Source organism: Oryctolagus cuniculus, chromosome 1 (genome assembly GCF_051225735.1).
Source record: "Oryctolagus cuniculus isolate XC-2025 breed Fujian yellow rabbit chromosome 1, ASM5122573v1, whole genome shotgun sequence".
Classification (NCBI taxonomy): domain Eukaryota; kingdom Metazoa; phylum Chordata; class Mammalia; order Lagomorpha; family Leporidae; genus Oryctolagus; species Oryctolagus cuniculus.
Genome location: NC_142867.1, coordinates 49,510,388 through 49,535,260, shown reverse-complemented (window position 1 = coordinate 49,535,260; position 24,873 = coordinate 49,510,388). Strand labels below are relative to the sequence as shown.

The 24,873-nt window shown below is 55.3% G+C and overlaps 1 protein-coding gene across 18 annotated transcripts in view; it reads right to left on the bottom strand.

The window, feature by feature from the left end:
- PLEKHA7 (pleckstrin homology domain containing A7) overlaps window positions 1–24,873 on the bottom strand; it is a 222,922-nt gene that overhangs the window by 1,969 nt on the left and 196,080 nt on the right. For 12 of the 18 annotated variants that reach the window (XM_070072882.2, XM_089328143.1, XM_051833953.3 and 9 more), the window contains 15 exons: window positions 22,062–22,142; window positions 18,997–19,065; window positions 18,778–18,858; window positions 17,516–17,665; window positions 16,926–17,027; window positions 15,286–15,394; window positions 14,936–15,162; window positions 11,446–11,634; window positions 11,238–11,355; window positions 10,472–10,563; window positions 9,838–10,038; window positions 6,490–6,648; window positions 3,318–3,451; window positions 2,411–2,553; window positions 924–1,033 (listed from right to left, as the gene is read on the bottom strand). In XM_070072882.2, the coding sequence (XP_069928983.2) occupies window positions 933–1,033; window positions 2,411–2,553; window positions 3,318–3,451; window positions 6,490–6,648; window positions 9,838–10,038; window positions 10,472–10,563; window positions 11,238–11,355; window positions 11,446–11,634; window positions 14,936–15,162; window positions 15,286–15,394; window positions 16,926–17,027; window positions 17,516–17,665; window positions 18,778–18,858; window positions 18,997–19,065; window positions 22,062–22,142 (1,956 nt within the window). In that variant the 3' untranslated portion in view covers window positions 924–932. Of the gene's footprint in view, window positions 1–923; window positions 1,034–2,410; window positions 2,554–3,317; window positions 3,452–6,489; window positions 6,649–8,495; window positions 10,039–10,471; window positions 10,564–11,237; window positions 11,356–11,445; window positions 11,635–14,935; window positions 15,163–15,285; window positions 15,395–16,925; window positions 17,028–17,515; window positions 17,666–18,777; window positions 18,859–18,996; window positions 19,066–22,061; window positions 22,143–24,873 lie in introns of those variants that run through there. The other 6 variants (XM_051833954.3, XM_089328112.1, XM_089328134.1 and 3 more) reach the window with 4 other exon arrangements.

Here is a 24,873-nt window from a genome sequence, read left to right as displayed (position 1 = left end):
TCTAGGGCGGCTGGCGATGAGCCCAGGAGCGCTGGTGAACAGAGGCCCAGGCTTGCACCACAGGGGTGTCGATCTTCACAGGGTTGTGTGCAGCCAAAGAGGTGCTGTGCCCCCTGCCCGGCACGTGGCGGGCACCCAACAATGTTAATGGTCAAGTGCAGAAAAACAGGTGGGGGGAGGCCCACACAACAGTGTGATGGACAGGCTGACAAGGCACTGCCCAGGTCTCCAGTCCAGGTGATGCAATGCATCAGCACCTAGAACCCACTCAAGAAGGAACCAGACACTGGGCCTCCTGCCTCCTAGTCCAGGAGCCTTCTCCATGGCCACCCCACCTCTCAGCACTTCACGCTTAGACCACGAGGACCTAGTGAAGGTGGCCAGCTGGGGGCCAACTTCACATTGCCTGGGCTTCCCCTCCCAAGGTGTTCAGTGACTAAAAGGGCAGCAAACCTCTCCCCCTGCCCTAGCCAGCTTGCTCTGGCCCAATTCTGTGTGACCTGGAGAAAGCCCAACCCCTCCCTGGGCCTCAGTTTCCTTATCTGTAAACTGGACTTTTTCCAGTCTGAACAGTTTTCAGTTTCATCAGCCAAAGCCTTCTGCCTCTCCTGTTCTTGCCCGAGGCCGGCAGTGTTATATACGGCCTCGGGAAGCCGAGCAGGGCTGGCCGGGCACAGTCCTGGCTCCAGGATTTCAGGGAGGCGGGGGCCTCCATCACAGTCTCCACTGAGGACCGAGGTCCGGAAAAAGCACCAGTTCCCCACCTGCCTGTAGTCCCGAAGGTCCCCCAAGCGGCCGCTTTGCCAGTGGAAGGAAGGAAGGGAGGCCAGCAGGTGGCGCTGCAAACACGTCGGGAGCCGCGGGGAAGGGAGGCGGGCCATGCGCAGCACCGGACTAGGGGCACGGCAGGCGGGGGCTCTTACTTGCAGCTGTTAGACAAAGGTGTAGTGGAGTCCGTTGCTTAAAGGGGGGTAAGGTGGCACCGTCCTGGAGGACAGGGGCCCTTTAGGCGGGAGGAGAGCCAGCTGCTGCGCTAGACGGGCACACAGGAATTAAGCGGTGTGTTAGACACGCCGGCGGCGCCCGCAGCACAGATGCCCAAAGGCCCACACTAATGACCCGGGCCCAGAGCGGGAGGGGGAGGGGGAGCCGGCTGGGATTGGCCTGCACGTCCCGGATGAGTCTCTGAGCCGGGAGAGGGAGTGAGAGCGAGGGCAGCCGCCGCGCGAAGACTGCCTTGGAGCCGAGAGAGGAGAAGGGCACGCCGGGTGTCAGGCTGCCTGTGCTGTCCGCTGGAGGCAAGGAAGCTGAGGCTGGCAGATCCACAGTCAGGCAAGCGCAGGTGAGAGGTGGTCGCCTTACTGGGGAGGCGGTAGCGCCCCCTCGGAACCCTGCACATGAGCCCCAGGTGGGGGACTGTGGCTGGCCATCTCCTGTGTCGCTGGCCACAGGATGCCACATGAGCATCTCAGTCCACTTCCTGTGTCCTCAGAGGGGGTGAGGTCAGCAGGGGTGTCAGGACTCCCTAGGATCAGGGTTGGAGGGCAGCGCGCAGAGGCCTCCTGCTGAGACAGTACCACCTGTCCACATGGCAGGTCACTCCCATGGCCTTCTGAGACCACACACCGCAGGGCCCCCAGGCCCCACTCTCGGCTACTTGTAGACCCTTGGTTGGAGTTGGAGGACCGGCAGGGGCTGTGAACCCACCTCCTGCTCAGGAGCCATCCCCTCTGCACTACCTGGACACATAGTGGCCTCTGGGGAGGAATAGGACAAGGTACACAGGGTCAGCACACAGGGGCGGTGTGGGGGCGTGGAGGCAGGTGCCTGGAGTCCCTCTCCTGGTGGAGAAGGGGAGCCTTTACACACACACGCGAACACGCACATATACACATGCTTCTGTGGACACACGTGGCTCCTTGTGGTGGTTAGTTTTCCCAGCTGGCCAGCACAGTTGTGGTTTGTGGCACAGGACAGTCTGACAAGGTCAACAGTGGCTTTGGTTTGGGGACGGAAGCAGGGGTCCCAGAGAGGACCTCTACTGCCCTCACCTTGATGTCAGAAACTTCAGCTGGGCCCCGGGGTCCAGGGGCTGAAAGCCTGTTCTATGAGCTCACAACTGCACAGGAAGTCAAATCAGCATTGCTCGCCCAGGGACCTCTTGGCCCTGACACTGCTGAGCTGTGGGGTCCTCCCTGTCTGCCTCGCTGCTAGGCCTGTCCGCCCCTCCTCCCAGCCCCACTGTGCTCCTGGGACAAGATACCCTCCGGTATGGAACACAGTACAGGCGCTCAACCACCCGCCCTGACACCTGACTCCCTGGCTCTGGGACAGGCCGTGCAGGGCCTGAGCCGGCCCGGAGGAGCAGTGGGCGAGACCGGAGCCCCGAGGCTGGCAGCCCAGGCCTTACCTGCCACCTGCTTGCTGCGTCGGGAGGCCTCGGAGGCCAGGGCGTAGGAGATGTTGATGATGCGCTCCTGCTCCTGCAGCTGCGAGTCCAGGTCGGCCACGCTGTTGCGGTCCTGGCCTGACGGTGGTTGCAGGTTGCACATGCTGCAGAAGGCCAGAGGGCAGGCTGTGGGTCCTCCCCGCCCCCAGGCATCAGCCTCAGGAGCGCAGGGTCTCCCCGGCCTGGGGTTCTCAACAGTTTAGAGGTGGGGGCATCCGACAGCAACTCTGGACTTCCTCCCTAGACAAAGGCATGCATGCCTCCCTTTCAGGCACCCCAACAATCACAGCCTTGCTCCCCTTTCGGGAGGGCCAGACCTCACATCCAGGAGAGGCTCCTGCTGAATTCAGATAGGAAGCGGCCAACCCAGCTCTCCAAGAAAGGCTTACACACTAGAGGGTTAAGCTTCTGAAGCCATGGAGGCCTAGGGGACAGGAAAGCTACTTCCTGGGTCCCTGGATCAGCATCCAGGCAAGTTGGGAAACACCTCTGGCACCCTCAGGACAAAGCTGGGGCTCCTACTGGTGATCCTGGGAGCACAGGCCCGAGTGCTGGGACAGCCACCATTGGAGCTGGCTCTCCAACTTGTCTGCTTTACACTTAGGCGTGGCTCCACTCAACACACTTGCTAGGGAGACTTGGGACACAGATTTGGGGGCCAGGGTCTGCCATGAACATTTCAGGATGTTCCCAATGAGCTGGGGAAGCCTCCTTGCTGATGACATGCTGGGGACCACCAGCCTGATCCCTCCAACGAGTGGACCTGAGACAGGGGCGTGGCAAGACACACACCGCAGCCAGGCTGACCCAAGACACCACCTGGGGTCAGGCCTAGGGAGCTGCTGAGAGTCCGTAGACGAGGGCTGACCTTGACCGTGCGAGGATGTTGCGGATCTTCTCGGCTTTACGATAACGAGCCTGCAGCTCCTCAAGGCTGGGTGGCTCTTCGGGGTCCAGCTCCACGTAGCGCTCTGGGATGGAGACCTTCTCTGGTTTGGACAGCTGTGGGAAGGGTCAGGAGGCGGCGGAGGGGAGGCTCAGCTGTTTGCGTTTGGAACCGGCTTTCTCCACCCCTCCCACCCCGAGGAAGCACATGGTGTCTGCGTAGGTTAAGGAACAGGCCCAGGTCACAAAGTTAGCCAGTTATGGAGTTGGGATCTGAACCTGGGTCCGACTCCAAAGCCAGACAATCTCTCACAGGCCAAGGGGAGGGCAAGACAAGGCGGAGCAACCACACTAACAGCTTGAGAGCTGAGCAGCTGCACTAACAGGTCTCAGAGCAAGCCAGACCCCTCTGGCCTCTCCAGCCACACGGACCCACCCAGGCGGTGCCTGTGTGCCTGCTGCTTCCCCCCACTGAATGCTCTTTTTTTTTTTTTTTAAAATTTTCTTTTTCTTTCTTTTTTTTTTTTTTTTTGAGAGAGAGACAGAGAGAAAGGTCTTCTCCCCATTGGTTCAACCCCCAAATGGCTGCTACGGCTGGCGCTGCGCCGATCTGAAGCCAGGAACCAGGTGCTGCCTCCTGGTCTCCCATGGGGGTGCAGGGCCCAAGCACTTGGGCCATCCTCCACTGCCCTCCCGGGCCACAGCAGAGAGCTAGACTGGAAGAGGAGCAACTGGGACAGAACCGGCGCCCCAACCAGGACTAGAACCCGGTGTGCCGGTGCTGCAGGCGGAAGATTAGCCTAGTGAGCCACAGCGCTGGCCTGAATGCTCTTTTCTAATGGTCATTTTTTTTTTTTTTTGTCTTCTAAACATGTTATTTATTTGAAAGGCAAAGAGACAGAGATAGAGAGGATACAGGATACAGGGAGAGCTCGCCCATCCACTTGGTTTACTCCCCAAATGCTTTTAACAGCCAGGATTGTACTAGGCTGACGCTAGAAGCTAGAAACTCCATCCAGGTCTCATACGTGGGTGGCAGGAACCCAACTACTTGGGCCAGCATCACACATTAACAGGAAGCTGGGATTGGGAGCGGAGCTGGGACTTGGGCACCGGCACTCGGCATGCGATGTGGATACACCAACAAGCAGTGTCTTGACCGCCGCGTCAAATGCACACCCCTGGGATGCTCTTGCTTCGGCTCCAGTGACTCTCAACCTTCTGACCTCACTTCTAGAAGCCTTCTCTCATTTCCCCTCCCGACCCCACTACTCTCCCGCTTTCTGGCCACCGCTGTCTCCTGCAGTCTAACGCAGGGGCCTGGCACTTAGAGCCCTTCAGTAAATGCTCCATGTTTCTCTCCCTATACAACTCTTCCGCTGGAGACAGGAGGCAGCTCTGCTGTACCCACTGTTTTCCAGGTGAAAGGGCCCCAGACTGCTTCCCCATCAAAATCGCACGAGAACCCAGCAGCAAACTCAGCTTGGTGGTCTTGCTAAAGGCACCTTTTGCATGCCTAGGGAAACTTGAACCTCCCTGAATTACAAATGCATATGAAAATGGGGTGGGTTGATGCTCCTAAAAGCAAGTTAACTACAGTCCCAGGGCCAATGTGGTCTTAGATTTAAACCCATGCAGCCTTTTCAAGCTGGAGGAGGGCAATAAATAAGCTCTTCTGTTTCGTTTCCAACGAGGGCAGATCTAGAGGAAGGAAGTAGATTACATTGTAGCAGGAGGGATTTAGGTTAGAGATACAGCAGGACTCTCTCCTGGCTGGCAGGCCAATTAGGACACTACAGAACTCAATCCCACTGCCAAGGCAGCAATGGTTGCTTCTCTTGTGGATCTGTTGCAGGGGCCTTGTTCACCCCTGGAGTCCCAGCTGATCCCAGAAATCAGGGACCCCCTAGATGTGTATGTGCCCAAAGAATGCATGGCCCGTCGGGCTGGGTAGGAGCTGTGGGCTAAGTCTGTGTATGAGCGGGCCTGCCCCTCCTCTGACAGCAGGGGGCCCCAAGAGGCAGGCTCCTCTCCAGCACTCCTCACAGCAGCCCCACCGGTGGGGAAGGCTCCCTGAGCTCCCACCTCGCACCCTTCACGTGAGCACTGTTCCTCTCCAGCTGTCACAGGACAGATGTGGAGGTGTGGGCATCTAGCCTAGGGGTTGAAATGCCAGGTAAGATGTCCGAGTCCCACATCGCGGTGCCAGGCTTTGATTCCTGGGAGGCAGGGGCGATGGCTCAGGTAATTGGGTTCCTGCCACTCGTGTGGGGGACCTCGATTAATTGCAGGCATTTGGGGAGTCAACCAGCGTGGCATTCCATGCTTGCTCTCCTCAAAAGCCTGTTTCTGGGACATTTATGGGACACTGTGATTTATTTAGCACGGCCTTCACCAGGAAATTTTACGAAGCCCCTAGTGTGTGCCAGGCTGGGTGCTAGCAGCCAACGATACAGAGGCGAAGCCAGCAGCCATAGCCACAGTCCCACAGAGCATACAGATGGCACAATGCAGGCCACAGGAGATCGCGCTGGTCCTGAAGAGCCCGAATGTGTTACCCTCAATTCCCTTTTTCTTCCATTGGGAGGAGACTTCCAGACAGGTAGAGATCTAGGGATTGCTTGTTTTGCTCTGCGTGCCCTGTCATGATGCAGTAGAGCCACCAGAGGGCGCCAGAAGAATTCAAACCAGGACTACGCAGTCCCTTCGCTTCTGTCAGGTCTGGAGATTTCAGCTATGATTTCCAAACCTGCCCCCCCATTTCCCCAGGTGTCAAAGGCCAAGACTGCTTGACTGGCCAGTCTCAAGACCCACCCCTGGGGCTCCAGGGAACATCGTCTAACAACTGCTGCATCACGCCAGGTTTTCCAATGACTAAATGGCAGGCACAAGCAGGCTGAGTTGATTCTCACCCCAACCCACTTCACTGGCGAGAAAACTGAGACATAAGAACGTTAGGAAGACAGTCTGCCCCAGATCCCAGAGGGGGGACGGTGGAACCCGCATCGAGACACCTGCACTGCTTTTCTGCCTCAAGCAGCCAGCCCTCTATGCTGGACCACGTGGGAGCTGAGCCTCGTCCCCCACTGAGGACAGTGACCCCCAGCGGCAGGGTGGGCAGGCTGGGGAGTCACGAAGGAAGCCCCCGCCCTCACCTCTCTGCTGATGTCCAAGTCATAGTCTTGAGGTTCCAGGTCCAACTCGGTGACAGGCATGGCCTGCACCTTCAACCAGCCATCCTCCTCCTTGTCCTTTCTTTCCCCTTGCACGGCCCGGTCCAGCAACTGCAGGTCAAAGTCCTGCTCGCGCTTCCACTGGCAACAGAACAAGAGGGTTAAGTGCAGTCCTTGCTGACTGCGGACATGGCCGCACCGGTCCCCTGGCGGATGGGCCCGTGGCCCAGTGCTGTGCTGGGAGCGAAGCCTCTGTCCCCCTCACGTGGCCTGCTCCATGTGAACACTGCCCTCCGGTCCAGGCCCCCAGAGTGTTCCACAGGTGTCCGCAGGGCACAGATCTGAGACCCACAGCTTCAGGCTCACAATGGACCCAAGGGAGTTAAAGAGCTTCCAGGTCTAAGAGGGTGACTCCAAAACAGAACCCGGGACAGGACAGCAGGGAAGGCATTGGTCCCTTCTGTTCCAAAGGACTGGGTAAAGCAGGCCCCTTGAGGCCTGCTAAACAAGTGGAATACCCATTTGCCTTTTTTAAAAAGATTTTATTTATTTGAGAGGTAGAGTTACAGAGAAAGATAGAGAGAGAAAGGTCTTCCATCTGCTGGTTCACTCTCCCAAGTGGCTGCAACAGCCGGAGCTGAGCTGATCTGAAACCAGGAGCTTCTTCCAGGTCTCCGGGGTGCAGGGGTCCAAGGACCTGGGCCATCTTCCACTGCTTTCCCAGGCCATAGCAGAGAGCTGGATCAGAAGAGGAGCAATCGGGATATAAACTGGTGCCCATACAGGATGCCAGCTGGCTTAGCCAGCTACACCACAGCACCGGCCCCACCCACTTGCCTTTCTATTGGGTATCCCCAACAGGACACAATCTAGGACGGGGGACACTGGGGTAGGGAGGACCAATCAGGAACAGCTTGGGGTCAGTGAGGCAGACAAAACTGTGGCGTAAAATGGTATCTTATGGGGCCGGCATAGTGGGTTAAGCCACCACCTACAGTGCTGGCATCCCATATGGGCACCCATTTGGGTTAGTCTCAGTTGCTCCACTTCTGATCCAGCTTCCTGCTAACATGCCTAGGAAAGCAGTGGAAGATGGCCCAAGTCCTTGGGCCATGCACCCATGTGGGAGACCCGGAAGAAGCTCCTCGCTTCTGTCTGGTCCAACCCTGGCCATTGCAGCCATTTGAGGAGTGAACCAGCAATGGAAGACCTTTCTGCCTGTAACTCTGCCTTTCAAATCAATCAATCAATCAATCCTTAAAAAATGGTATCTTATTTGAGATGGGTGGTTGCCTTATATTAGGGAAAAACCTAGTTCACATAAAATCGAAATACTATACCAAATGCAGCAGGGTCCAAGGCTGTTTCGCGGTATCAACACTACAACAAGCATCTCTTCACAAGGGGGAAAATCTATCCCAAACATTCTAAGATCCAAGCACAACTGTCCAGTCTCAGGGTGACCTCCTGTTCACCCAGCACCTGTGAGATCACAAGCCTTCGGGCGCTGAGCAGGTGTTGAAAAGAGAACAGGTTCAAGGCCTTCTCTTGAGCAGGAGCAAAGCGAACACTTACTCATCCCAGGCCTTCTCCTGGCTCGTACCCTGCCCACCCCACAGATCCCCACCCCAGCAGGCATGGTTGTCTCAGATGCCCCCCCTCCCCGCATTCCTCCCATGCCCCAAACCTCTAGCCATCAGCACATGTCACCCATTCACGCACAAGCTCTCAATAATGACTCTAAACCAACGTTACTGCTCTTGGGTGATGGTTTTCCAACAAGCCTTTGACAGGATTAGGCAGTTGAAATTCCAGGGATGAAAAATTATCTTAATGATTCACAAAGAAAAACGTACATTTTTGTACACGCTCACAAGTGCTCCAAACAGAGAGCAGTCCTCATGTAAACCCAGCCTGATTGTTTCCACAAACAGGAAAGTTCTCTAGACTCTACGAGGCAGCCGGGGAAGAACCACGCCAATCCAGGATTATTAAGCAATTCGTTTATTGGCGCTGACGCAGAGACTTACATGAGTCTTGTTTTCTAAGAGAAAAATGACAAGGAATTCAAATGACGATTCTGAGATAACCTCTACACTGGAGATATCAGGTTGTAAGAGGTGTTACTTCATAGGATATTTGCATACACAGTTTAAAAGTTAGTGGGTTTGCAGCTTTCAATGATATGAGGATCCTGGGTCTTATCCCTTGGGTTTCTAACAGCTGCAGACAGACCCTCTGAATACCTAGTATGTTTTGCTATCTGTTCATGTTATTAAATGTCAGGAACACAAAAGGCTTTCCTTTCCATAAGAAATGACGAGATAGGACTGGAGGAATTAAAACCAAACAACCTCAGACTTGGGAGAACATATTCGCACGTGCAAACTCTGAAGTCCGTGTCTCCTGCCAGCTGTAAGGCATGGATTTTGATCAACTCCTAATGCCCAGACCTCTGCCAATGACTGTGGTCTCCAGGCAGCGGCTCAGCCCAGGCTCGAGGGACGGCTCTGGGCATGAGTGAGTAGGCCTGCGTGGAGGAGGGCGGCGGGAAGGGGAGTCACACGTGGGGGTGCCTGCTAGGCTATGGAGACAAGAGCTGCTATGACAAGCCAGGTAGCACGTAGCACCGGCCAGTTAGAGAACGTTCAGTGCACCAGAAGCGTCTGTAAACACAATCAGGCAAGGATTAGAGAGGCAATGAGCGGTCACACTAAAAGCAAAAGAGCTTGTGCCACGAATTAGGGGGAGAACAGTCAGGCTAGAGGTCTAGGGAAACACGGGATTTCAAACAACACGGAAGAATCACATGGAATGTTTTCAGATGGGATTTAAGGGGGCAGGGCGCAGTGCCAGGAAGCACCTCCAGGGGGCAGCACCGATTTCCCCCCAGCTGTCCTGGGCCCCCTGGGCCTGTCAGCACCACAGGTTGTGGGCCAGACCCGGCAGCGTGTCCGCAGAGGTCTGGGAGGCTGGTTGATTCGTTTGCGCTTTTCCTCATCAAATCCTATCCCTGTCTTCCTCCTCTACCTCTTGGACCCTGTATTCCCAAATGCTTAATATTCTGTGAGATCCCGGATGCCTGCAAAGGCCCCTGCAAGTTTGGCTCAGAGACCCAACGGGGTATGTGCTCAAAGTCTCTGGCTTCTGCGTGAGTGCTGCTTTCTGGCACTGGTCCCAGGTCCCCTGCTGACCGGGTCACGCACCAGCCCTGTGCGTGTCCTCTCAACCATCCTGGTTAGCCAGTGGCCCACTCGGGGTGTGTCTGGCGAATGTGGGGAGGGTCTGCTCGCCGCACCAGTCCCCCCTGCCTGGCCCCTGCTAACATACTGAGCCCAGGTCCCCGGGGAGCGGGGGGCTGAGGTAGCGCGCCGCGGGCGGGCCTGTCCGCTCTCCTTGGCTCAGCGTCTTCTTGCGCTCACGGACCAGGGCCTTTTGGTGGCGCTTCATGCGCTCCAGCTGCTCCTCGGCGCTCATCCGGCCGCGCGGCTGGTCCCCTGAGTACAGGCGCTCCAAGGCACTCTTGGGTCTCTGAGGAGGGCGAGACACACACAGCGCTGGGCTGCGAGCGGAAGGCGGCCACCCTGCTGGCCCCAGCCCCGTTCTTTGCCCTGCCCTGCCCTTCTCTGGTTGGGCTCCTCTTGGGCACGCAGACCCACCCTGTCTAGGCACCAGGGTGCCCGCGGCCGTCACAGGCTTCCTGGGCAGCACCCCTGCCCAGGTACCAAGGCCCAGGCCCGGCCAGGTGGACACACATGCAACAGGTGCAGACTGCCCGGGCTCCCTCCCGCGACCCTGGCAGGTTGATAGAGGGGTCTCTTGGAAACAGAGAGGGCAGCACGATGCCCTTCTGCAGCCTGGACGCCATCCCAGGGCTCCCGGGGTCAGCCATCGCCTCTCTCTCTGTATGAAGGAGCAGGGAGCCGGCCCCTGGCCAGATCCAGGTCACTCATGGGAAGGTTACCTTGCTGCTGTCGGCATTGAGGCCCCTCTGGAGCGTGACGTAGGGAGCGATGGAGGATGACTGCTGCAGCCTTGACGTGGACCCCGAGAGCCCTTCATGAGCAGAGAGAAACACAAGTCTGCTCTCGGCGGGGTGCACAAGCCACCGTCCCCTCACTAGCCACCCCCTCACGGAGCGCACGGAGCAGGAGAGCAAGGCTGGGGGGTAGAGGAGGGAGCACCAGCTCACAGTGCCTCCTGTCCCCCGGTGGGCTCCCCCTGGACTCCCTTCCCAGGCAGGCGCCCTGGGTTGTGCGCCCTTCTCTGTGCATTCTGCACAACCCAATCCTGGGGGGACAGCGAGGAGAACACCCAACCAGGGAGCAAGCGTGTGGGCTTCAAGAAAGACCCCTCTGAGTCCCAGTGATGCAAAAGGAGAAAGCCGCAGATGGCAAGCTGGCGGCACCCAGCCTGCCCCGGGCACGAGCCCCTGCCTTATCTGCTGGCTCCCTCGCTGATCAGCTAACCGGCAAGTGACTCAAACATCTCGCTAAAGTGGGGATAATAAGTTCTTCCTCCCTAGGACTACCACCAACACCACGTGTATGGAAAGCGCTCGGTCAGTGCCAGGCTGGAGGGTAACTGCTACTGTCGTGGTTCCCGTGGACAGATGAGATCAGAGGGAGAGAGCAAACGTGAGCCGAGGGAGGAGGTCAGGCTGCGGGCAGAAAGGCAGCATGGTGGCTGTGACGGGGCTTCCGAGAGACTCCACGGAGGGGCTGTCTTACCTCTGCCTGGCAGCGTCTGGTACCTGCTCTCGGAGCCCACGAGGCCCAGGGAGGACTGGGCCGCATCCCCGCTGAGGGTGGCCAGCTCAGGCTCGCTGACGTAGGACCGGAGCTCCACCTGTGGGCAATCCTGGGGCGTTACACCTGCCCCGTGCCACACCACCTCCCCCACCCCCACACGCGGCTGTGGGCTACCCTCCCGGCTCACCCTCGAGTCCCCGTTCACACACTGCCCCAGCTCCCGGTCCCGCTTCCTCTCATCCGACTGTCGCTTGAGGCCCCGCACGGAAGTGTGCCGGATGATGGTGGCCTCCCTGGGCAGCGGGGGCACAGCCGGCGGCTGGTCCTCGGGGCTGTAGAGCTCAGGGAGGGGCGGCCTGGGAGGTGCCTCGTCTTCCTGCCCAGAGAGAGAATCAGAGCTGGAGAGGGGTGTGGGCAGCCGAAGGCCGGGCCTAGCCGCTTCAGTGACCCCTCCGTCAAGGAGCACAGACAGCTGCCTTGGAGGAGCTGAGGAGAGAGGTGTGTGGAGCAGTGGGTAAAGCCAACACCTGCAACACCAGCACCCCACATGGGTGTGGGTTCAAGTCCTGGCTGCCCCACTTCTGATCCTGCTCCCTGCTAATGTGCCTGGGAAAGCAAAGGAGGATGGCCCAAGTCCTTGGGCCCCTGCACTCCTGACGGAGACCCGAATGGAGTTCCAGGCTCCTGGCTTTGGTCTGGCCCTGCCCTGGCCATTGCTGGGGAATGAATCAGCGGGTGGAAAATCGATCTCTGTCTGTGTTTCTGTCTCTCTCCCTGTAACCCTTCCTTTCAAATACAGTAAATCTTAAAAAAAAAAAAAAAAAAAAAAAAAAAAAAAAAAAAAAAAAAGCTGTGAAAAGCAGAGATGCCTCTACTTCATCTCCAGCCTTCACACATTTTAAAATGCTCCCAAGTGTCACCTGCACATCTGCTGTCCCCAAATCCAGAACCCAGGTCTGTGCTCTTGACATTGAGCCAAACTGCTTACTCCACTTACTGGGCATGCAGCAGAGGAGGGGAGGCGCGCTGCTCACTGCGCTCATTTCTAAGTGGGTGCCAGCCCCTCCCGCCTGGAGAGCAAACATCTCTCCCAGTCCGCGTGCTCAGACCAGGGCGGGTCAGCCGGGCACACACTCTGGCTCCCTCAGCAGAGTCCGCCCCGCTCCTGCCCTTCTTATCAGAATGTGCACGGTGACAACACATTTCCTCCTCCCCAACTCCGACAGCAGAGGCAGCCAGGATGGGTGACTCACTGCCTACCATGCGGCCCACTCCCTGGAATGCGATGACGGTAACTGTTCTTCCAGGAACCCCCGTCCGCACGCGCCTGGAAGGCTGCAGGTCATCTCCACGCCAACAGACGGCCCCTCCCACTGGCTGCCACGAACACCCACGAAGGCCATGTGACCCTCCTCGTGGCCCTCCTCCCGGAGTCTAGCTTGGCTTTGTTTTTCGAATCTTGTCGAGTTCAGAAAAAGCAGCCCAAGCTTGCTTTGCAAAAGTTTATCATCATTCTTTTAAAGCAACACACTTCACCGAGGTGGCCAGGTTAAGGTGCCCGCCTGAGACAGCCACAGCCTCTCAGAGGATGGGCAGTAACCAAGCCCAATGGGACACTGGAATCACCGATAGATAAGCAAAACTCACCGACTGTTTCCCATGGAAGCAAACAGAATTTCTGAAGACAGAGGGTGGGAGGGAGGCATTTTATTATGCCTTTTTATTTATCTTTGAGAATATTATCTAATAAAAGATGACGTTAAAGTCAAGACAAGTCAATAAACGTGAAAGAATTATAGCTACATGCAACAGTGTAGATGAATCTCACAAAAAATAATGTGGAAGAAAAGACGCAAAACAGTGCTCTGTGCCGGCGTAATGAGAGTGTTTAGGGTGCAAACACCCATGGGTTGTCGGGCTCAGACGGAAAGTAAAGGAATGACTATCCCCAATGTCCTTGTGGTGGCTGGCACAGTTCTACTCCTTGTCTGAGTACTGGTAGAGCAGGGTGGTCCCTTGATTATTATTTGCTCAATTATGATATTCTGTTTTTGTGTCATTTCCAGCAAGGGTGTCATTGTTTCACAAATGTAAATGTTCAGGGGCCAGCACTGTGGCGTAGTGGGTAAAAGCTGCCGCCTGCAGTGCCGGCATCCCATATGAGTGCTGGTTCTAGTCCCGGCTGCTCCACTTCCAATCCAGCTCTCTGCTGTGGCCTGGGATAGCAGTGGAAGATGGCCCAAGTGCTCGGGCCCCTGCACCCACGTGGGAGACACAGAAGAGGCTCCTGGATCCTGGCTTCAGATCGGCCCAGCTCTGGCCGTTGTGGCCATTTGGAGAGTGAACCAGCAGACAGAACATCTCTGTCTCTCCCTGCCTCCTCTGCCTCTCAAATAAATAAATCAACCTGCAATGGGAAACTGAGGCAGCCCAGGGCAGGAATGGGCCTTGCTGGAAAACACAGTGAGTGCACAAGGACTAGAATCCAAGCACCCCCCTCCCAGCCTTTTCTGTCTGCCCCTCCCCCCCACTGGCAGGCACCTTGCCCTGTGAGAGCAGCCGTCTGCCAGGGTTTGCACCCTCCTGTGTCACCATGGAGGCTCCAGTTGCCTCTCAGATCTGGGGCTGGGAAGAAGATCCCGAGATGGAGGAATTCACAGCAGCTCACAGGCTGAGTCATGGGCTGCACTCTGGGTCCAGCTCTGGGCCGTGGGCGCTGGCTGGAAGCAGGTGGATGGCAGGGCCCAGCACGAGAAGTCCAGGGCTTACCCAGCACAGTGCACTGACCTCAGCAGAGGGCCTACGCTCATATGGTGCCCAGGCCAGGCGCCTCAAAGCCTGTGTCAGCAAAAACCCAGAGCCACCCCCACCATTTTCCAGGGTTCCCACAGCCACAGTTTCTATGTCCTGTGTCTGCCTGGCTCTGGAGGGAGACAGGAGCTGTCATGGTTCCCGAGCACATCTTCGATTTCCTGAAAGTCTCCTGTGCGTTCAGACTCCGCCAAGAGCCTGGACCCTCTCTACGCCTGGGAAGCCAAGGTGTGAGCCCTGGCAACCTCTTGGGCCACAGAGTGTGACCTGGGACTGAAGGTCCAATTAGAGGGTGAATGAGAAGGTTCAGGGATGTGGGTGGATTCCCTAACACCGAGACCGTTAGCAAACGTGAAGAACCTGGAGTTTCAGTTTTCCTGTCTGTGGGATCAGGGACCCCCCCCCCCCATACCTATGCTCCATGAGGGTCTTGCAAAGATCACTGGTGTTCTCAGAGCCAGCACAGCGCTGGGCTGCAGGGAGAGGTACGGATCCTCTTCCCTGGAACCAGCTCCTTGCCTGCAGGCTTGTGTAACTGCAGGAGAGCCCTCTGCAGGTTTGCCTGGAGCTCTGCACGGGGATAGCCTCACCAACAGCCACGGTGCACTCACAGATTCCACCCTACTCAGCACAGTCACTTCTGGCTGGGTCTCAATTTTCCCCACTGCAAAATGGGAGGCTTAGGCGAGGTTACCCCTCAGCGTCCTCCAGGTGCTGTGAGTCTGAGGCCCAATGGCCAGGAAAACACACACTCCCCCTCAACTGCTCACGACTCTGCCTGCCTGCCCCTCCCCAAGCTTTCCCAAGTTTCCTGAGGGAGCGAGCGGGGCGGTCAGTGCGCATAGCTGCTCATCAGGGATACTTACAACGCTGGCCTTGGTCTTGGTTGGTGACTGAAGGGGAGACGTCACTTTCCTCAGCTGGGGTGGGTGAGGTCGGTAGGGCACGTAGGTTTGCAGCTGGGGGAAAAGTCGGACCTCCAGAGGGGTCCGCACGGGGCTGGAGGGAGGGCTGGGCTGCGGGGGCGGCTTGCTCTCCGCCATCGAGAGTGAAGGCACAGGCGGGTGAGGGGACAAAGGCACCGTTTTCCTCTCTAAGGGGCAACAGGGAAACAAAGCATGAGCTGGATGGAACAGAGACCTCCTTCCCTGCAGGACACGAGGGGTGGGGCGATTCAGCACCGTGAAGACCCGCCCCCAGGGCCGTCCCCACTCACCAGGATTTTTGACCGATTCCACCAGGATTCTGAAGTTCTCTTTGTTTGCACTCAGACCTGCAAGGACATCTTCGATCCTCCACAGATCTTTCTGGATCTGCGATTTCTCCTGAGGAAGACAAGGTGGTGGTTCTTTGGCTTCTTGGTACCTTGCCAGAGGCTCCTTCTGAGCACCTGTGCTGGCATTTCTGGTAGAGCCCTCACCCAGGGACCGTACTCCCTGCAGAAACTGCAACTAGGTGGGTGCAGACGCAACAACGCCCAGGCCCAGGGAGGGGTTTCAATGTGGCTGTCACCTGTCCAGCTGTCTGTTTCCATCCAATTTAAAACCAGACTGCCTTAAGTGCCAACATTCTTCAAAGAGTACATGAGAAACGGAATGAAAGGCAAGCTTATTTTGGTGAAAACCACATTTTAAATCCATGCATAAGCATTGACATTGTGGTGCAGCAGGTTAAGCTGCCTCCTAAGATATCAGCATCCCACGAGTGCAGACTCGAGTTCCGGTCACTCTGCTTCCAGTCCAGCTCCCTGGTAATGCGTCTGGGAAAATGGTGGAAGATGGCACAAGTGCTTGGGCCCCTGCCAGGCTCCTGACTTCAGGGGACTCCTGACTTTGGGGCTCCTGGCCCAGCCCCAGTTGTGGCCATTTGGGGAGTGAACCAGCAGGTAGAAGATCTCTCTCTCTCTCCCATTTCTCTCTTTCTCTCTCTTACTCACCCTCCCCCCCCAAATAAATAAAGCAATCCTTTTTCTTTCTTTTTAAAGAAAGTGCAATGAGCACTGGAATGTTATTCAGCCATAAAAAGGAATGTAGAACTAACGTGTATTACAATGTAGATGAACCTTGAAAACACTATGCTGAAGGAAAGAAGCTGAACACCAAATGTCATATAGTGTAGGATTCTGTTTCTACACACTGTCCAGAAGGGCCAATATATAGATACAACACAAAGCAGATCAGTGGTTGCCTAGTGCACAGTGGGTAACAACCACAGAGAGGGAGTTGGGGGAGGGAAAGGAGTGACTTCATGGGTTCAGGGCTTCTTTCAAAGGATGATGAAAATGTTATAAAATTGACCATGGTGATGGCCACACAATGTTGTTAAAAAACTACAGACCACTGAATCACACACTCCCAGAGAGTAGATTTCACAGCATGTGAATTATCTAAGGATACTTCTGAAAGTTTGTGGAAAATAGAATGAAATATGTTTATCTTAATAAAAAAAAAACTGCACCCCATGCATTGCTTTTGTGTAATGCATCTTTCCCATGCACTTTTTGTATAAGAAAGCTCCCCATGTTTGTGCAGAGAGCACAGTGAGAGAAGAAGATGGCAGGAAAAGAGCTAGACTGTGATCACATACACCCCGATAAGTGGCTGCCAATGGGAAGGGCCTGAGAAGAGATGGAGGCGGTCTGGTGTGGTTAAGGACAGTGAGCATCTTTTAACGGGGTCACTTAAGCACCAGATACAGCATGCTTTTGGATTTTTAAGCCATAATGGGGAGGAGAGAGAGCTGTGGTCCCACTCATAGACTGAAAGAGCGGCAGGCTGCACACCATTTCCTGTCAAGGCACCCAGCTACCCCTCAACCGGAGGGATGCTTGGGAGGCAGGAAGAGCCCTCGGCTCACCTGGAAGAAGAAGGCTCTCCTGTGCTGCTCCTGCAGCGCGTGCTTCAGCTGCTCCACGTCACGCTCCAGCTTCAGGTACTCGTTCCAGGCGTTTTCCATCTCCTGTTGGCCAAAGGAATGCTGCTGGCCCCTGGGCCCCAGGATGTCCCACTTGTACCCGTGCTGGTGACCACTGCTGACCCAGCCAGGGGTGGAGGAGGGGACCCGGGGCAGAGGAGGAAAGAGTATGGGCTCTGCTCATTTGCACTCTGACCCTGGTGCCCTTGGCTATGCTTTCATTCCCTGTGCTGGCAAAAAGGCTGCAAGTCATCAGCCTGACAAATGAACAGGTGGAAATTCTGACACCTTAGAATGAGGGGAATAGACCTGTAGGCTGTTCTGAGAAATCAGGTCCCTTGGGTGTCATCAGCCAGGAACTGCCTACAGAAAGCAGCCTATCACCCAGGTGCAGACAGATGCAGACAAGCTACTGTCAGGATGCAGACTGGAGGAGTCTTGGCTATGCAGACTCTCACCCTTGGCCATTAAGTCAACCTCAGCCCAGCCCATCCTGAAGGGGAGGATCTGTGCCATCCACACCCTCTACATACGGTGGACTCCCTGGAGAGCTCAGCTCGGATGTGGACGAGGTCCTCCTGCAGCAACCTCTGCTGGTAGGCGATCTTCTCCGCGTGCTGGGGCTGGTCCCGGTACTGCTCCATCTGCCTGTGCAACACCTCCAGCACCGACTCCAGCTGGTCCTGCACCAAGGAAGGCCAGAGACAGACAGGCTAGACCCCAAGGCCTCCACCTACCACAGCAGGCAGCAAACAAAGCCAACTAAGGCTGGGGTGGGGTGGGGTCACAGCAGACACGTGGTGAGGGGCCTTCAAAGCTGCTTCTGACTCAGCCCACAGGACAAGTCACCTAACAGTGCTGTGCCTCAGTTTCCCATTTAACTCCTTATCAAATAAATTATGACAAATCAGGTAGTAGAAGGAGAACTCGCTAAGTCCTTGGGGAAAGGGATGAGCTATTATTCTTCAGCATCCCAGTCTTACTGAAATGCAAAAAGAGAGAGACCAAACGTTGGCGGCCCGACGTTTTTTTTGTTTGTTTGTTTGTTTTGGTTTTTTTTCTCTTTTTTTTCTTTTTTGACAGGCAGAGTGGACAGTGAGAGAGAGAGACAGAGAGAAAGGTCTTCCTTTTGCCGTTGGTTCACCCTCTAATAGCCGCCACGGCCGGCGCGCTGTGGCCGGCGTACCGCGCTGATCCGATGGCAGGAGCCAGGTACTTATCCTGGTCTCCCATGGGGTGCAGGGCCCAAGCACCTGGGCCATCCTCCACTGCACTCCCTGGCCACAGCAGAGAGCTGGCCTGGAAGAGGGGCAACCGGGACAGAATCCAGCGCCCCGACCGGGACTAGAACCCGGTGTGCCAGCGCCGCAAGGCGGAGGATTAGCCTAGTGAACCGTGGTGCCGGCGGCGGCCCGATGTTTAATCCTATCTTTCCATCCGGATTTGCCACCTCCATGGCCCAGGTTCAGAAAGAAGGAGCTTTAGGAAGTGAGCTGGTGCAACTGTAGCCAAGACCTCCAGGCTCCACCACAGGGCCTCCAAGAAGAGGTGGGCCAGAGTGGAACTGAGGCAAGGGCAATATTAGACTAAGCAGCCTGGGAATGCCCTGAAGGTCTTCTCCAGGTCCAGCTAGAAACACACATAAAGCACCTTTCAAATGCAAAGTTATTGCTCTGGGTAAACTAACCTGAGTTGTTCAATACTAACATGAGTCCAGGCTATGTCTTAGGAAAGAAGACAGAATGCCCCCCACCCTCCACCCCATGCCACAGCTCTGCAAAAAACTGAAGCGCACTTTGTTTTCCTTGAGAGCCCGAATCTTGTCTTCCAAGTCCTGGAGGATCCTGTCTTGTTCGCAGAAGACGCTCAGTTTGACCTATAGGCGAGAACAGGTTGGAGAGGAGCTGAGAGGATGCCTCGGGGAGTGAGATCAGAATGACTCTGGCCACAGAATCGTCCAGACCCTGTGGGTCGGGGGCAGCTGAGGCAGCAGCCTGTCCCTCCGCTTACTCACATCAATGTCACTCTCAGCGATCTTCATAGGCTTTAGGCTTCGGTCCTTGAGAAGGTCCCGGCCTGTCATCTGGGAGGTGAATAATGTAAAAGAGACTTAGCCACGGTGTTCGGGAGCAGATCTCAGGAAGGAAGGTCAGCCTTACGAGGGGTGGGAGTCTCAGCAGTGGCAAGTAGGAGTGTGGCGTGAAAGGGGCAAGAATGCGAGCAGGAGCTGCTTTATTTCTTTGCCGATTTCATTTTAAGGTAAAACCAGTACCTTTCTGAGATCCTAGCACTCGTAAACCTCTCAAAATAAAGAAAACATGAACGTTCAAGTTACAGGGTCGTCAGTTTTGGAAGAATTTATTGATAAGCTCAAAGTGAGCACGATTAATCAGTATGGCTCTTGGAAGATTTGCCACTGGTAAGACAGAGGTGCGCTCCTGAGCCTGGGGACAAACACGGATCACAGAAGCCCATCTCCCACTGCCCAGGTGTGCCAGGACGAACGAGGGGATCTCCAGGCTTCTGTCAAGCCTTGGTTTAGGGAGTCTGAGCAGCCCACCTCCCTGTGAAGGAGCCCTCCTCACCCTGCCCCCGTGGGGAAGAAGAACCCGGCTCATTCCTGATTGGGGTTTTCACCTGACATTGAGTAACCGAGGCTAGGCTGTTCTTACTGAAGTTACAGGTTACCTTGTCGTCTCAAGAAAGGAAACCACAGAGCGATAAGTCACCCAAACTTAGGGGCCAATGGAATTTCCCATTTCCCACCCTTTTCACCTGACTCCGAGTGGACAATCAAATGTCCATCTCTCACTGACCCCTAAGCCGCTAAACCCAGCTCTTTACCCCAGGGTTCATTTTCCCCCAACTTCCCTCCTAGCAAAAGCTGTGCATGGGCAGAGGGGGTGGCCTCTTTTAAACAGACGCACCTTCACGGCCAAGACAAGGCCAGGGTTGGCCTGGGCTAAGGAGCCCCAGACAGGGCACTCCATCTCCCTGACCTCCACAGCAGAGAGAGGTGGTAAGTGTGCTCTGCAGAGGGTCCCAGGGTGTACAGACAGAGAACTGCTGCACAGACAGCCTGTGCTCTCCCCTACCCAATTTGGGAAGCCCCCTAAACTTGTGAACATGAATGTGGGGCAGAAGCATATGGGCAAACACTGCACTCAAACAGCTCAAGCCAACCACAAGTCCAGCCGTCCCGCTGTGTTCCGTCTCCTTGAGAATCAGCAGCAGCAAACCCAAAGGTCAAAGAAAAAGGAGAATGACCTCTCCACACGTGGGCTGCAGACACACCCCACCCACCCCCGTGGTCCCATGTAGAGGGCAGGGGTCACCCCCTTATTGATCTTGGGCCCTGAACATGAGGCCCAGCACAAGGGAAGACACTCCACAGATGCTTATTGAACTGCATGTAGGACAACGGGCAATACACATAGGTCAGTGTTGGGTTCCAGGAGAAATCAGAACTCCAGCCAAATTCCGCTCTTCAAACCGGCAGATGATGTGTACATACAAGAATACACAACAGTACACGACACAGGGACTCCCACAACCATCCACGGACACACCGTGCCATCCCCTGCTGTGAGGGGAGCAGGAGGGGGAGGGGGACATGGAATTCACCCACACAGCTGAGCTTCCAGGTAGTACTTGGGCTTGACACTCAGGGCAACCCCAGAGAAGCACTGGTGTAAGTAGTGAGCCCGGCGCCCTACGTCACGGTCCTCTCCTTGCCGACCCTGCACATGGGCTGACCGTGGCTCACTGCCTAGATAGAAACCACTTTCAAATCGAGACATGCTTTGGGGATTTTGCCCCTCAGCAACACTCTTCCTCTAGTTCCTGGAAGCTTTTTATAGCAGATTATCTTTTTGATGCTTAAACAACAAGGCAGAGAATCTAATTGAGCAATGCCTCATTTATCCAGCATCATCAGGAAAGAAATGAGATACTCCACACACGAACAAGGGCCTTTGGAGAAAGCTGAATCTTCTACACGAAGCTCTCTGATGGAAAGCTTTCTAAAACATGCCCTTTGCTGCTGGTACACACTTAACCTTTTTCTCTTTTTCATAGGTTTCTGGCACTCCCTACAATGCACTGCTTCCAAGGTGCTGTGAGTGAGGAATCGAAGCACCAAAAGCTCAGCAGAGCCCAGGCACTGATGGCGCTACCCTCCCTTTAACTGCCTTGATGCCCAGCACAGCGCTCCTACCATGCATGGTGCACGTGAGATCGCAGCGGTCCCTTGCCTCCCCTCGCTAGCAGTGAGTGTGGGGACCATGACGTACCCTCTCCGTAACCTCAAAGCCTGGCCAGGGCCTGGCACATGAGGATGGTTCTGGAAAGGCCTGCCCTGTGAGCCTGTGAACATCTCAGAATGAGGGGACCTGGCTCTGCTTCCCCCGGAGGAAGGCCTTGGGCTGCAGAGCAGGGCTTTGTGGCTGCTGTTCACACAGCTTCTGCATTCAGCTCCCTTCCAGAGGCTACCAGAAAACACTATACCTCCAGGACTTCTACCTCTGATTTTCCTTTCCGCGCTGTGCTCTTTGGACAGCAATATTTAAATCCATTTAAAGCACTGTGGGCCACTTGCCCCCAGCATCCCTGAAGGCAGACAAAGTGAAAGGGCGTGGGTATCCACTGATGCGGGGAAGGGGCTGTTTTGGTCTCCCCTAGAAACATTCACATCCTGCCCCGGAGAAAAGCCACCTGCATCCCAGAGTCACGGCTGCCCCCTCCCGGGAACCTCCTGCTCAGCTCTGTCTGGTGAGCCCTGGCCATGGAGGCAGACAAGCGTGAATGGAAACACAACACGAGCCGGTGGCAAGCCAGGCAAGCGACCCCACCCCTCGGCAGCACACAACACAGAGTCACAGAACACCACGGATGACGGGCTTAGCCTGGTGCATCGGCCCGAATGCTAAGGAGAGCTTCAGTTTAAGGAAGATAAACCAAAATGACTTGCGGGAAGCCTGGGGCGATCAGGAGAGCGACTGGTTAAGCAAGTGATGGAGTCGGCACTGAGCCAGAAGCAATGGAATGGCCCGCTCCGAGACCCGGATCAGATCATCTTACGCTCCTCCTGGGCCGACAGCCCCGTGCTGACTTCTTCAGCACTTTGTAAAGCACGTTGATCAAAGGCTCATTATTTTTAATCTGTTCCAAACAAAAAGGCAAATACAACAAAATGTAACAGGTGAGACACCGAACGACACTTGAAGCAGCCAGAATTTGGGGAACTGGCCCAGGGGAAGCTGGAAGGAGGCCGTGGGCTGTGCTCTTAACCCAGTCTGAAACCTGGTAATGCTGGTCCCAGGGCAGCGCCTTCCCGACCCTCCCCGAGAAGGGACCTATTTGCTCGATGCCAAGGGCTCCGTGCACAGGCTGGCTGATGTGCAAGAGCCAACCTCAGTGCCTGCTTCCTTCCTGGCTCCGCTGCAGGGGCTGGGCAGCATCACAGAAGAGACCTTTGCTTCCCCTTTTTCCTCCCTCGTCACCCTTGGAGAGTGCAGGGTGGAGCGGCGCCTTCATGTATTTCCTGTCCAGACCCTCACCTCCACACCTGTGATGCATTTAAATTATTGCATCTTTTTTTTTTTTTTTTATTTTTTGACAAGCAGAGTGGACAGTGAGAAAGACAGAAAGGGCTTCCTTTTTCCGTTGGTTCACCCCGCAGTGGCTGCTGTGGCTGGCACGCTGCAGCCGGCGCACCGCGCTGATCCAAAGCCAGGAGCCAGGTGCTTCTCCTGGTCTCCCATGCGGGTGCAGGGCCCAAGCACTTGGGCCATCCTCCACTGCACTCCCGGGCCACAGCAGAGAGCTGGCCTGGAAGAGGGGCAACCGGGACAGAATCCGGTGCCCCAACCGGGACTAGAACACAGGGTGCTGGCACTGCAGGCAGAGGATTAGCCAAGTGAGCCGCGGTGTCGGCCAAATTATTACATCTTACCAATGCTCTCGGATGCTTCCAGCTTCTGTCACATACCACCGTCTCCACCCTCTAGGACGGTGCATTTCAACCTTGACTGAATACCAGAGCCACCTGGGGTCCTTTCCAAAACACTGATGCCTGAGTCCCACTCGAAGACATCTTGCTATAAGTGGTCTGGGATGGAACCTGGGCATCAGGGTTCTTAGAAGCCCCTGTGTTTCTAACATGTGCCAGGAGTGAGAGCAGCTGCTCCAAACAAAGGCCTTAAACTGTAGTGTGCATCAGAGTCACCTGGAGGGCTTGTTAATACCTAGATGTGCCGGGCCCCACCTCCGGAGGTTCTTACTGAGCAGGCCTGGGGTGAGACCCAAGATTTGCATTTCTTTTTTTTTTCTTTAAAGATTTATTTTATTTGTTTGAAAGAGTTACAGAGAGAGGTAGAGACAGAGAGAAAGGTCTTCCATCCGCCGGTTCACTCCCCAGATGGCCACAAGGGCCGGAGCTGTACCGATCCGAAGCCAGAAGCTACGAGACTCTTCCTGGTCTCCCATGCAGGTGCAGGGGCTCAAGGACTTGGGCCATCTTCTACTGCTATCCCAGACCACAGCAGAGAGCTGGATCGGAAGAGGAGCAGCCAGGACTAGAACCAGCGCCCATATGGGATGCCGGTGCTTCAGGCCAGAGCGTTAACCCGCTGTGCCACAGATTTGCATTTTTAATAAATTCTTAGTTATCACAGATGTTCCTGATTTGGGGACCACACTTTGAGAACCAAAACAATGGTTTTGTTTTTTAGATTTATTTGAAAAGCAGAGTTATAGAAACACAGAGAGAAAGAGAGAGAGAGAGAGAAAGAAATAAAATGTCTTCCATCTGTTGGTTCACTCTCCAAATGGCCTCAATGGCTGGGGTTAGCCATAAAGGAGCCAGAGGCCAGGAACTCCATTCAAGCCCCCCATGTAGGTGGCAGGGGCTCACTGACTTGGGCCATCTTCTGCTGCTTTCCCAGGTAAATTAGCAGGGAGCTGGATCAGAAGTGGAGCAGCTGGGACTCGAATCAGTGTCCATATAGGATGCCAATATTGCAGGGAGCAGCTTAACTGGCTATTTCACAAAGCCAGCCCTCAAAACAATGTTTTTAATCCTGGCTGCAGATTGGGGACAACTAAGGAGTTTGTTGTTTTCTAAGAGCAATATCTGAATATTATATTAAGTCACAGCCACTTAGCAGTAAAACTCAAGCATCTTTACTCATTTTAAAACACCCCCCCCCCCCAAGTAGTTCTTCACGGTCAGGGTTAATCTCCACTCCAGAACAAGAGTCCTCCAATTTAGTGTGCAAAGAAGCACCCTAGCACTTGATAAAGATGCTAAACTCCAGGCACCAGAGGTTCTAATGCAATGGAACACTCCAGATTTGCATTTTTTTAAACTCGAGCTCCCATGTGATCCCATAGGAGGTGGGCATCCATATCACAAACTAAGTCACTCCCAGCTCCAGAAGCTGATGGTGGAGATAGACTCTGAACAGAGAAGTCTTGATCTCAGGTTCAAACCATCAGGAAGATTCCAGAGCCCAACAGACCTGGAGCCCCAGCAGGCACTGGCATCTCTGGGGATGACCACTACTTTACCCACCTACCAAGGCACCACCTGAGTGGCCACAGATGCCAACCTCCACTTCATGGTCCCAGGTGTGCTTCACAGCTATAGAAACACAGCTCAAGCTGTCAACAACAGTGAGCCCCTAACCCCATTCTTCTGACCCTGCTGGGGTGCGGGCTCTAAAGTGCAGAACTTCTGTGCTGGAAACACAGCATCATGAACACAACTTCAGGGTGGGCAAAGCACTGGCATATGCAAAAAAGAAGGCAGCTGCAAAGGCAGACGCCGGTTCAAATCCTCGTTGTGCAAATTTGCAGAAGTCCCTTAACTTCTCTGATACTTGGGCCCCTG